This window comes from Dermacentor silvarum, chromosome 7 (assembly GCF_013339745.2).
Source record: "Dermacentor silvarum isolate Dsil-2018 chromosome 7, BIME_Dsil_1.4, whole genome shotgun sequence".
Classification (NCBI taxonomy): domain Eukaryota; kingdom Metazoa; phylum Arthropoda; class Arachnida; order Ixodida; family Ixodidae; genus Dermacentor; species Dermacentor silvarum.
Window position 1 is genome coordinate 68,590,493 of NC_051160.1, and position 13,811 is coordinate 68,604,303.

General features: G+C 44.6%; 1 protein-coding gene across 1 annotated transcript; it reads right to left on the bottom strand.

Moving 5' to 3' along the window:
- Positions 1–6,823: 6,823 nt before the first annotated feature.
- Positions 6,824–12,763, bottom strand: LOC119458153 (uncharacterized). The gene is made up of 3 exons (XM_037719975.2): positions 11,932–12,763; positions 10,746–10,827; positions 6,824–7,386 (listed from the first exon to the last, which is right to left on the bottom strand). The coding sequence occupies exons 2-3, from the start codon at positions 10,816–10,818 to the stop codon at positions 6,839–6,841; spliced, it is 621 nt and encodes a 206-aa protein (XP_037575903.1). The 5' UTR covers positions 10,819–10,827; positions 11,932–12,763; the 3' UTR covers positions 6,824–6,838.
- Positions 12,764–13,811: the final 1,048 nt, after the last annotated feature.

Here is a 13,811-nt window from a genome sequence, read left to right on the forward strand (position 1 = left end):
GGCAGCATCTGAGCTGGCCACTGGTCTGCAATGGGGGCATGAAGATTGGGCTCAAATAGCGCTGGCATTTATGACCTGTGGGCCTCTCAACCTTTTGATCTTGAAGCACTTCAATTCAGCGTCTTCAACCATTTTTAGGATAAAATTCGAGTGTAGCTTCCACCTTTCCTCGTAAACCATAAATTTGAGGTAATACACGGTGAAGCAGAGCCAGCAGACATTTTTCAGCTAGTCATATATTAAAATATAAGTAATAGTGTCTGTAAATACGACCAACTATTCCATTCATTTTCCACCGATTCATTGTCATCATCCGCCTATATTTATGACCACTGCAAGACGAAGGCCTCTCCCAGGGATCTCCAATTACTCCTGTTCTGCGCAAGCTGATTGCAACTTGCGCCTGCAACTTGTTGTCATGCAACTTACTGAAAAGTAAAAATAGCACGGTGTTAATGATTACTATTGAAAAAATGACAGAGTTCGTGTATAGCATGTGCAATATCCATAGAGACCGAATAGATCTTCGCGGATATGTTGCTTGGGGATTATTGAGGAAACGGCAGCACCTGAGCTGGCCGCTGGTCTGCATAACTTACGCGCTCAATGCGTGCATGATTAACGGCTCAGATAAGTAAAAGTGCCTGTAAATATGACCAAACATGCGATTTATTACAGGCCATGTAATACGTAGGATGGATAACCGGTGGAGGATTGCAGTTACAGAATTGGTACCAAGAGAAGGGAAGCGCAGTCGAGGACGGCAGAAAACTATGGGGGGATAAAGTTAGAAAATTTCCCACCATTACATGGCTTTTTTTTAACTACATCAGCAGATGGCCTCCGTTTACATGAATGCATTGTTGCAAACGTTTCTTGTAGTTGCCGTACACGCACCTCCGTAGGGTCCTCATCAATGGCGGCAACTTCGTCACCAATTGCTTGCTTCAGTTGATATTGAGCAACTTGGTCACTCATGATATGCCTCTGGAACACACGGTCTTTCAAGAAGCCCCACAGTGGTTCCCTCCCTTGCGTGCGCGAGATTAAGCCGCGATCGCCGGCTCAATCTCGCACGCTTTCACTCATACACTCACCATACGGCGCGCGGCGGTGATTTTATCGCCCTATGTACTTTATACGGAGCTTCACGGTGACAGCTACGCCGGTGGCAAAAGTGTGCCTCGATGATCCATATGATTGCTATCGCAGTAAAAAGTGATTCCATTTTTTCAATATGTGCGCAGGCTGCATGAGCACCAGTATAGTGCGTGACCACCTCCTACATAATACTCATTATCTGTGCCTATCAAAACGCAACTCCGCTCCACGCAGTGATAATGCCGTTTCATGCTTCGAACATCCGGTGCACTCACACTCTCAAACAAGAAGTGCGACCTCGTGGCGGGGTGCGCCACGCTCTGCCAAGCAAACGGCCTTTACACACCTTGCCCATTAGCGGCGGTCGTTTCATTGATATGGCCAACGTCGCGATGTAAACAAGGAAAGTCGCGGGTGGTGCTCACGTTACCCATGCCGTTCGCCTCGGTCGTGTATCTTGCTGTTGCATGCGTAACAACCACTGCATGATGTGAGAAAAGAGAGAGAGAGAGAGATTCAACTTTAATGGTGCCAGCAATTCACGAGAGCGGACGCAGCCTCCCTCCGCCTAGCAGACGGCCGATATCCCCTGGGTCTCAGCGGATGCCTCGGCTAGCTGGACGGCCCAGACCTGGTCTTGCTGGTCTGAGCTGAGCAGAAAGGTCTCCCTACTGCTGCCGGTTTTGAATCTTGTGGCCCTCGAAAGGAGCCGCCTTCGAGCATGCTCATAGATTATGTGGCAGATCCGCCCTACATTTACATAATTTGCATTGATCGTTTTATTGCCCTGGATAGAATCTGCTGCAGGCCACCGGGTTTGGATACATGTTTGTTTGCAGGAGGCGCCCGGCCACCGCCTGTTTCCTGGTTAGCGCGGGATGAGCTGGTGGGTACCGGGCCCTTCCCAGCCGATAGTAATCGGTTACTTCTTTGTAGCTGACCATGCGGTCTCCTCTCGTTCCCGGCTGTGCGGGCTCACTTGCTCGGCGAGTGAGTCCTCGAGCTACGTTGTGAGCCGCCTCGTTGCCGGGGAGAGAGGAGTGCGCGGGTGCCCAAATAATTTGGATCGTCCCGCGATGACGGTCGGTGTTACTATTTAGAATTTTGAGCGCCTCTGGCGAGATGCGTCCTTTCGCGAAATTATGAACTGCAATTTTGGAGTCGCTTATGATAACTCTCGCTTTCGTGGAGGCCACCGCTATTGCTATGGCAGCTTCCTTCGCAACTTCGGCATTGTCCGTTTTCACGGTGCCGCTCGCGAAGGGTTCTCCGTCCGCGTTTACCGCTACTACGGACATCCCTTTGCGTTCTCTGTATTCCGCGGCGTCTACGTAGGCCACGCCCTCTACGTCATGGTATTTGCGCTCAATGTGGCGTGCCCTTGCCTCTCGTCGCTCCTTGTGGTGCTCCGGGTGCATGTTCTTGGCCAGTGGGGGAACTTTAAGTTCCCTCCTCGTCTCTAGTGGAATTCTTAGTTTGGTGCCGTGTTGCGCTTCATATCGAGTTTTGAGTTTCTGTAGAATGTGTCGCCCCGTTGGGGTTTGTGTGAGTCTTTCGTATTGGGCGGTAGTGTGCGCCTCGATTAGTTCGTCAAGCATGTTGTGTAGCCCCAACTCTAGGAGTTTGTCGTTGGGTGTTGTGACTGGGATGCCAACTGCCTGTTTGAAAGCTCGTCTTATGATGCATTCCATCTTGTTTTTTTTTTTCACACACCAATTGTTAGGTACGGTGCCACATAGACGACGCGGCTTATGACGAAGGGCTGCACTAAACGAATTAGGCTGACCTCCATCACGCCGTAGCGTCTACTGGCAATCCGTTTTTTTAGCCTTAGTGTTTGCTGTGCGCTGTTCTCTAGCGCCTTTATGGTACCGAGGTTTCTGCCTTCCGCATGCAACCGGAGTCCTAGGACTTTGATTTGGTCTACGATAGGTATCGAGCCCCCCAAGCCATTTTAAAAAAACAATGCTCTCATGATCGCTGTAGGTAGCTTTGCTACATATTGAAAGTGGTATCACTTAGACAAGGTAAGCTACTTTAATAGGAGACATGGTGACATGGTGCAATAAAACTGCGTACAGCGGAGCAATCTGTGCATGCTACAGAACAAAAGCTCAGGATTGCAGTTAGCCAAGTCAGTGAATTTACATACTTGGACTCCTGCGATCTCTCACAGGACAGTAGCGCAATTGCAGTGTAGTGCTTTGCTGCTCAACTCATATAGACTCTTCTTGAGCGACTGTTCCGTGCAGTTCCTGTATAAAAATTTGCGGCCATCCTGATATGCATTCATCTGGGTTTATCTTTAAATAGAGCCTAATATTTCAATTATTTTTTGCCACTATAGCATGGTCATACAACTTGCTGAACAGGTGAAAATAAAGGCAAGCAGGAAAGTGCCTCTACATACTCTTCTTTTCAGATCTCTTGTTTAATGCTATTTTTTATTTACCTGATCTGTTACACAATGCGAATAATTACTGCATAAGAAACGTTTAGAGTTCGTGTAGGATGCGTGCAATATCCATAAAGACAGAGTACACGTGCGTGAATGTGTTTTCGGTGATAATGTGGAAGCTGCTGCAGTTGAGGTCGCCGCTGGTCTGCATAACGTACGCACTCAATGCGTGCACGAAGAACAGCCTCGAATAGAGCGCACATTTACGAACACTGCGCCTCTCACCCTTAAGCGTTTCAATTACGCTTCTTTAACAATCTTTGGGATAACATTGGAGTGTAGTTTGCATCTTGCCTGAGACACTGTTAAATCAGAGAAAATATTAGGGCGCGTGAGGTGGTCAACCACGTTTTTGAGCAATGTGCTAATTGCACCGCTTGGGCAGTGCTGCAGGGAAAAATAATTGAAAAAGGCTCCCGTGTGGGACCCGAAACGTCTTCCAATTTTTCGCTAAATAGTTTTCTTGGTCAGCATTCCCTTTTTGCCGTTACACTTGAGTGATTGATGTGAATATGTCCGTGATGCAGCGTTTCGCCATTATGGAGATGTAGAAGCTGAAACTGCGATTCGGTAATTCACAGAAATGTTAGCTAACCCTAGTAGAGAGGGGCAACTCTTTCCTAAACAGTATGCTTTGAAGACCGCTCTTCAAATTACCTTCACTTTTCGATCGCGAACAGGCATTAGTGACTATAGGCGTACAGTTTGCTTTGTCGCTCACTAGCAAATCTTTGTTGAAGCTTAATTCTTCGGGAGATTCTTGTATTCGTGTCACTAAGCTGACCACTAATCAAACTCGGAATTTCTTGCGCTAGTTACGGTGCGTATAAGACGTCGTGGTTCTGCATGTTTCAAAGTATTTTCTGTCGAGTCCGTAAACACTTGTACTTTGATGCTGTCTCGTCTCCTTAAAGTAATAATGACTGCCTGAGAAGGCGGTGGGGGGGGGGGGGGGGGGGTCCCACTCTTGTTTGTGTAGGATTTTGCCTAGCACATTTGATGTTCGCATGGTATGAGTGGTGATAGGCAGCTCTGTGCGTATTCTCAACACTGTACTCTGAAGGTAGCCCGAAGCTTCTGGGGAATGCGGCTACTGACAGAAGGGACATCAGCTTTCTACTTATGGATCTTTTGTTTCTTTAATACGGCACACTAGACTGATCGTGCGTACGTCCAACGTAGCTTTAAACACTTCGTTATAGAAAGCGTGCTGCGTGTTGTGCGAAATAGCGAAGGCTTAGCAAAGTCGATCGGAAACTAAGGGACAATAATTATTGCACGGTACGTGAACTAATGCTCTTGTGAGATACGTAACTCATTTAAGTTGAGGGATAAGTCCCATGACGTGAAAATTCGTCAACGTAATCGGCAAGACTGAAACACGGTACCAAAAATCGCCGACGGCCCAGAGTAAAAACATCTCACGAAATACTCGGATCAACGTCAAATTTCTCAAGGAGGTTCCTGTAAATAAAATAAATTAATGGCTTTGAAAAGAAAATTTGTTAAATTTAAATTTCGGGCTGGGTGGGAATCGAACCCGGATCCCTGGGGTGCACGACGCCACGGCGGCTTTTTTGTGCACAGTATTATGAGTAGTGTCATGCGAAAATTAGTTACATTGCCTTTAGGCATACATGAAAAACAAGTGCACTCATGCTATGCAGTCCAATGAAAGTTTCGAAGTCGAGAAAACAAACACAAGCGTCCAGATGCGAAATCTACTCAGAAACGGGATCAAAGGTTTCAACCACACTAGACACTTGAGCAGCCTCTTATCGAAAAACAGACCACGTTGAACGAGGTGACTCGGTATGTCTGTCGATGATGCGGCTTCTCCATAATGAATAAAGTCCTAATAACATAAACAAATCATATGGTGTATCACTGATTGTCTTTTTGAAAGGAAGGACCCGGATACCATAAGATGTGAGAGGAAGTTCTTTTTTGATAATTCATCGTAAAATGTCCCATAAATAAAAGACATCATGACAAAGAATAAAGCAATGTTCTATTGTATCAGGTTAATTGCACAGTCTACAATTTTGTATTCCAGTGTACATGTAATTCTTTTTCATGAAGCGATGCTTTAACTGGCAGGGTGGAAGTGTGCAGCTTAAACAAAAAATTTGGAGTACGCTTAAGTTTCGCCTTTAAGAGTGGAACGCGATAGCATTCGAAGATCCCTGGCTGCTTATCAGGCTTCCGGGCAACTGCACCTTTTTTTGTTCAACTTCGCCTCTGCGCCCGGCTGCTGAGGAGGCGAGCACCATCTCGATGGCTTTTTTGCATGGAAGTAACCGCGGCGGGCCGCTGTATGCATTGTAGAAATCCTGGGAAAAGAGTTTGTGTTTGAGTTCCGGCCGTATAAGAGAATTATGTTTTCTCGTATACCCAAAATTACAATCCGACGCTGTCAGTCGAACTTTACAATTTTTCTAACGAATTTCACTTCGAGAAATTCAATTTTGTTCACTAACGCCTTGCGCCACGCGGAGGGCCTGCGCGGTGGGGTGGTTCGGGATGATTATTTATGCTAACGATGAGGGCGTGCCGACACCCACACTGACGCCGACGCCGGATTTTCTGCGACACGGAGCCTTCATCGCTGTCGCGTTAAAAAGTTTTCGCTGCTGGCGTTATACAGGTACACATTCTACGGACACGGCAAATAGCATCTTGACAAATACTGAGAGGCACGGTTTTCGATAAATAGTGACAGGGAAAAGGTTATGTACAAGCGCCATATTTAGCGGCTCCACGGCTCTCGTTGACGGAAGGCGTGCCTAGTGCATGACTCATTGCACATCTGACGGGGCAGCCTATGGGGAGGATGTGGCGCTACGTCATCACTGTATAAAGTAAGTGTATAAAATAATCAAGTTACAGTTACGTTTCGCTTCATGAACCCAGGTTAAGCGCAAGCGTAGGAAGGCCACCAACGTGCACAGCGAGCACCACGGCGTCGAATCACAAACGGAAAGGGCGCGAAAGCACTCATTACATTTCACAAACATTTTACCAAAGAGACTATAATACGTTCTCATTACCACAGGTAGAACTCTTAAGGGTCTCTGCCAATTTTTTGTAACATGCTCATTGCTATCTTGCATAAAATGCCTGAACGACTTTCACTTTCATTGCTGTGCGGCCTTTGACATGCAGGACTGCGTTTGTTAACGTTTATTCACCTCATGTATGGAGTTTCTTGCTACGAATCATTTTAAATAAAACCTTGAAAAGATGTAACGAATGGGTGATGAACTGACCGGAAAGTTTTTATTTTCTCGGTAATATTTCTCTGAAAAGTGTGTTCAGTTCACTGTAAAACATGCCATGCCAGAGGGTGCGAAGAAGATGCGGATTTGGCGAGCTGATAATGATTCCAACGTCCTCTTTTGTTTCTTTGTCGACAGTCTTCAGTAGCATGCTGAGTCCGACCATGGATACCGGCAAGTTTTCCTTGAAGTAGATCTTCAGATCCTCCCCAGATCCTTCCACTTCAAACTGTGCGGTTAATCGTACCAGCAGAGCTCGACTCAAAATTTCATGGGCATTACTGTCGTTACTCGAAGTCTTTCCAGCGAGAATCAGGGGCCGCTTGTTGACAAGATCAAATTGGACGAATCTGCTACCGTTTCTGCAGAAAGTCAGGAATGGACCGAAGGGCCGCAGAGAGTTGAGGCCCAAGAATTTGAATTCGATGTTGTTGGATACTTCTTCTGGTTTGAAGTCATCTTCCAATGTCTTGGAACGTTCGGCAGGAAGCTTTTCAATGAAGGAGTTGATGGCGCGCTCTAGGTGTTCGTCAAGAAAGTTGCAATTTTCTGCAAGAAAAATAAATATACAAGTAAACAGGTAAACAAATGAACAAATAAATAGGAGGATGTTTCGCTTATTATATTTCAGATTCAGTGTTAAACGCTTAAACAAATTAAACAATATCATCGCCATGGTTCGCATATTTATTATGTGCTTTGAACATTATATTCTCTAGCGCATGCTACAGCCACGGTATACGCGCCTTGCGCTGAAGCAATTCACAGTTTATAGCACAGCCAGAAGTACAGCGACTAAACGTACGGTTTAATCAATGGGCCTTGCCCAAACCGACGCCAAGCTCAAGGTTCTTAGGGTACTTCAAACACATTCTGAGGGCTATCTAGTACATGTTTATATCGATGTTTGTATGTATCTAGGCGGTCGAATGGGCAGCACATCGGGCTGATGTGTTCAAATAGTGTTTGAAACCAACCGTCGGACCTATACTTGGCTTACTGAGTATGTCGTACTTGTACATATGTGCAGCTCTTCAATGAACCCTTTTTCACGCCGACATGGGCCACTGTAGATGCGGGACTGGGTAGGTACCACTGTTCAATGCGACTCTTTGACCATGACTTGGAGCACTGGGTATGTGCCACTCTGTCTGTGCTGGTATTCAATGAACCTCTTTGATTGACGCCAACTTGGGTAGCTAGGGATGTGCCACTGTGATTGTGCCGCTCTACAATGGTGAAAAAGATTGCTTAAATTTATCCGATGTTGAGCGGAATGGAAACTACGTCACAAGGGTTCGTAGATGACAGCAACCTGACGCATTAGCAGGCTGAGCCACATCCGCACTGAGTAAATGCCGCATTTAAATGAACATCTTTCACGCAAACGCGTTAGCGAGCTGCGCATTGAATGCACGGGGTATATGTCACCCTTCAATGAACCTATCGCCAACTTGTGCCGCTGATTATGTGCCGCAGGTTATGTGAAAGGGAGGGAACAATTATCGACGTTCACAGGCACCGGCGCTCCTCGCTGCCCGTCTCAGAGGCCACGTGCGGACTTCTCGGTAGCACCGCTAGATTGCGCGGCGTGCCGAAAAAGACGCGCGAGAAGGAGCCCGGTTGCCTCATGACGCGTTTCTAACCGTTCACACGCGCGGGCACGCCATGCAGACAACGCGCACGCTTCGCGGTGGCGTCAATAGATGGCGCCGAGTGCTTTTAGCGAAGCGTGAAGGAGGAGTCACGTTGCATTACACGCCTCATGCGTGACTCGTTTCGACAGTGGCAATACGTTGTGTAGCTGTATTGATTCAATGATAAACGCAATACAGTCGACAGCAATCGTGAGAAGAGGTTCTGGGGATGTTTTCTAGTTGATGTGGCATGGCTTTAAGACTGAGTGCTTACCTTATTAATATCAGTTTACTTTAGGCTTTGAGTGTGATTCCAATGTTATAGATTGATATATAGATATATAGATAGATAGATAGATAGATAATAGATGGCCAGCCCCCGGAAAGTGCATGAAGTACACAAAGAATGCGAACGCATTAAAGCAGCAAAGCAAATCGCTGTGTAGCGTCATTGCACCAACTAAAGACATTGTGCCGGAGTTCAATGTACTAAGACCGGAGTACAATGTACACCCATGAGCAAAAGTATACGGACCAGGGATTGCGCGAAAAGGGCGATTTTTTAACTAGCCTGCGAATGAAATCTGAAATTGAGGACTTCAGTCCAAACGTGGCACTGCGAACTATCCACTGTAGTCGTCAATTTCAGTTTATGCGGATTAATTACGAAGAAATTCAGTTTTTTTCGTCAACCCTGTGGTTCGTATACTTTTTCTCATGGCTGTACGGTTTCTCGGTATGAAACCTGCCTTTCTCAACTACGCAAGCGGTTTGATATCATCGTCATAAACCTTTTTTATGTGCACTGCAGGACGAAAGACTCTCCTGGCGATCTCAAGTTTTACCCCTGTCTTGCGCTTAGTGATTCCAACTTGCGTCTGCATATTTGCTCATTTCACCAAATCACCTAATTTTCTGCCGTCCCCAACTGCGTTTCCCGTCCCTTGGCAGCCATTGTGTGACTGTAATGGTGCACCGGTTATCTACCCTACGCATTACAAGGCCTGCCCACCTCCATTTTTTTCCCTTTATATGTCAACTAGAATATTGGCTATCGCCATTGGCTTTCTGGTCCACACCGGTCTCTTCCAGGCTCTTAAGTTACACCTAACATTTTTCGTTCCATCGCTTCTTGCGTAGTCCTTATCTTGTTGTCGGGCTGCTTTGTTCACCTGCAGGTTTACCCCATATGTTACCACCGGTAGTATGCAATGATTGTTTGATATACAGATTGCCAACTACTTGTCTTATGACAATCACTTCGCATTTGCCAAATATAAGGCAAAATTCATGATTTACCTAACACAATGAAAACTAAGCACGCATGGTTGACCTATCACTAGGGATTCAAGCTGTGCTAGTTAGTTTACTCTCAGCAAGGTGCGCAGCGCCGAAGACCAGACAAGAGATACAGACAGGACAGATGCGATGTCTTTTGCATCTGCCCTGTCCAGGTGCAACTCTTAGGTCAGCGGCTCTCTCATGTTTGTATCCAGTTCTGTGCATTGTTCGCTATGTTCAAGTCATTCCCTGTCCCTTTTTATGAAGCGAAGCTATGTATTTAAATACTGAGAGAGACAGCATTGATAATTGCAAAAGAAGTCTGATATAAAGTGTGTCTTGAAGCTCACTTCAAATGTTGGGTCCGGTGTTTCCCCAATACTGCTGAAAAAAGTTCCGCAAAATATTTTGTGTTTTTGTTGACCATACTTATTGTTAGTATATTTCGCACATTTAGTTGAAAAATAAAAATTTCCTTCGGGTACATACAGGTGCTCCATGCAACTTGTGCCATAATTTAGAAATATTCGAGTGGCATGTAGCTGGACAGATACAGGGTAATTCAGTATTAAAGAAAGCCCGCCTAATACAAAAAATCATCGCGCTACAGCCCGCGCGGCACATTTTGTATGGCTTGGCAGGCTTCTTGCAAGCTTGGAAAAAAATACGTTTATGTTGTACGTATAGACGAAAAAAAATTGTACTTATAGAGGGAAAAGCAAGAAAATTTATCGCAATGGCCTACATTTTACTGATTGCGAATTTTGCTGGGATAATAATATTTGACGAGCTAATTAAATTGTGTTATCTAAGATGTAATTAGGCGAAACTACATAAAATAGTCTTACCTGCTCCAAGCGATGACAAACAACATTAACTTGCTCTGTTAAGCCTGTGTTTACATTTTGGCACAAGTTATGTGGGACACCCTGTACATGTGTTGTCCTTAAAGGGTAACTATTTTTTTAAAACATCAGGAATTTCACTTGCCTTCCACCCCTAGTACACTTCCGCAAACCATCACCAGCAGTATGACTGCGCCAACTGACTTCACCAAGGCCATCTTGAGAGCCTGTATATTGAGAAAACAAAATAAACCCACACCTTAACCCGTGACCAGTCTGGGTTCGTAATCTTATTTCAGCGATCGATTGTCTGGTCGTGTTTAAAATGTGCAGAATATTTTGATATCTTGGAGGGGGCTTGGTATTTTTGAGTCTAAAGGCAGACTGCATCATAAAGACTTTTCCAAAAGACGACAGAAACATAGATTCCTAAATAAGGACATTTGTTTTGAGGCAACAACAACAATTTGGTAAACTTCCGGGGTCAAAATAACTGTAAGGGGAAACTAACGCTGACATAGAAGCACAATAGCGGGCGGTGAGGCTAAACATGATCAGCGTTACCAGATTCGTGTTCCTTAATTGAAGTCCTCTGATGTAAGGCCAATGTGTCTACTATCATGTTCTTGCTCATTTCAATGTATATGTTTTATGCCACCATTGCTCATCAAATGTCTATACATTTGGTCAAATTATCCATCTCCGGTTTACGTGCGATGCTATAAAAATTTCTGGTAATTTTCAAGTCAAGTAGAGTGCCCCCATCTATCTATTGATATACCTGTACATGAACATACCTGCACTTCCACACTTCTGAAGCTATGGCACCAATTTTTAAAACGCTTTTTTGTTACAAAAAGTACATTTTTGACAAATTAGATGTACAACTGACAGGAGAATATCTTGCAGCAAGAATTATGTTTCTGCGCAGCGTCCTTGAAACAATGTGGCGAAACTAGTAGTCGCCCCCAATGACCGCGAGACTCACTGTAATGTTTCGTTGCACAGATAAATTTATCTCCATTATGAGTGTGAAAAATGTTTTTAATAGTGAGCTGTATTTAGGTTATGACAGCTCACTTACGCACAGTATGTTAACAATTTTTGCCACAACAAATTACAACACATTTTCAAATTAAACAACATTTTCTGTTGTCAAGAAAAATATGGGTTATATTATAGACTAATAACCTGAATTTTTGCTCTTTTACAAAATAAAAAAATCGATCTTGGCTATAATATTAGGCTCCCACGATGCATTCTTTGTACCCATATGCTTCCAACAACGACGGCGTGGGTAGCAGTCATATCCCCTTACAGAACTCTCTTACCTGTTGTCGAAGAAATGCAGCAGCGTTTATCGATGATGCTGCGCAGCAAGTAGCTCAGACGAGATCTCTTGGTCTGCCTGCAAGTACCGTCGGACTGCGGCAAGTTTAATGCGCGAGCAGAGCGACAGACGCTCGGGGCTGCATTATACCTCCTCTTTCCGCAACTCGTCGCCAACCTCGTCCAAATATAAACCTGCCTTGACGAATGGCGACGAAAGAATCGGCCGCCAAGGACAGCTCGACAGCGCCGTTTAAACATGCCTACATGGATGCCCTAGACTTCTTGATTTTTTGTTTTTGGCTATTTCACCATTCACATTTTGTGCTGGCACATATTCCTTTTTCCCTCGGTTGTGTTGCTGCGACCTGAGGACAGACGTGTATAGGTAATTTCCGCTTTGCGCTGTCCTTTTTCAGCGGCTCGTTAGTACGAAGCGTGCGAAATCGCTGGGGGGCGCAGCGATCGTAAATGAAAGAAAAAAAATAAACGCGTTGTTAGCGACGCCGTATGCGAGATGTAGACGTTTGTCCTTGTCCAACTCGGCGGGTGCCGTTGCATCCTCTACGTGACGAGGGGGAAGATGAAGCTTTCAATGAAGGCATGACAAAAAAAATTTAAATAAAAAGTGAATGAGTTTTCTCGCCGTGTGTACTCGATTACCGGACAGACCATTTCCGGCAGACATAGTGAGGGTCGACTCATTGAAGGAGAAACGTTCGAAATAACTATCATACACGATAACTTTCCGCAATAATTCAGCTGCTTGTAAAGAATCGAGCAATGATCTTATTGTATTGTATTTGAATGGGTATCCCAGTTACTAAGGCGTTATCTAGAAGCGTGTAACGTTGCCGCTGTAGCCCTCAATGGAAAGCAATCTTTGCGCATTTCGGATCATATTTTGAAGATGTAGAGCATGTTGTGCATGCCTCGATGAACAAAAACGATGTGGACCAGTACTAGGTGAACAGCAGTCATTTGCACGGGTGAATTTTCAACTGCCTGAGTAGCAAAGTTTGCTGTCATGCAATGAAAAAAGTTTAAAACTGCGCAAGACTAACTTTTCAGTCAATCTAAGATGCAACTCAGGTTGCTTTCTTAGGAAAGAAAGTACAATTAAGATGAGCATGGCCTATTATAAAAATACTGGAACATAGGAAAAATGCTTCCTTTGGATAGTTAAAAGTATTATTAATTACTTTTTCTGAGGTGCAACGTGAGAACACCATAACGTTGATTTCAATATATCTTCTCTGAACTGTAACTCAGGGAAGACGTGATAGTGATCAAACAGACATTCCGCGAATACGACGAAGTGGCAACCAAACGCTGCATGAAGAACATTACAGAAGATTCCCTAAAATATTTGGCTTGTAAATGATAATGAATTGGGGCAAGAAGATGAACAAGATAGATCTTTGCCATCATCGCCAACGTATTTTATTGCACTTTTTAGTAGCTCCGCCAAGGCAACCAATCCCGACCTTGAACCCTCCTGGCACTTGAGACATCATTTACTCGGAGACTGCTTATTAGGACATAAATTAAATTCTAGCCTTTCTGTGCCTGACACGGAGCAAAGTGAGGCACGTGAAGCTATCGTTATTAGTGACCTATAAGCAGTCAGTGTGCTAAGCTAACAATAGTCCAAGGCAGTGAAAAAGAACAAGTTTTGTTTACATCCTCAAAGCACAGCCTGCCAGCTATTCTCGTTAATGCACAATTGATCACAAGTAGAACATTTTTGTAGTTTTAGAGACGCATTAGATCTTTATCTTATACTTTAGCTCCTACGCATTTTTTAAGCTAATAACTTTATTTTACTTTTTCGTACGTTTTGTGGTCCATGGTTTGTGGCGGTCGAAGTTTCATTCATCGA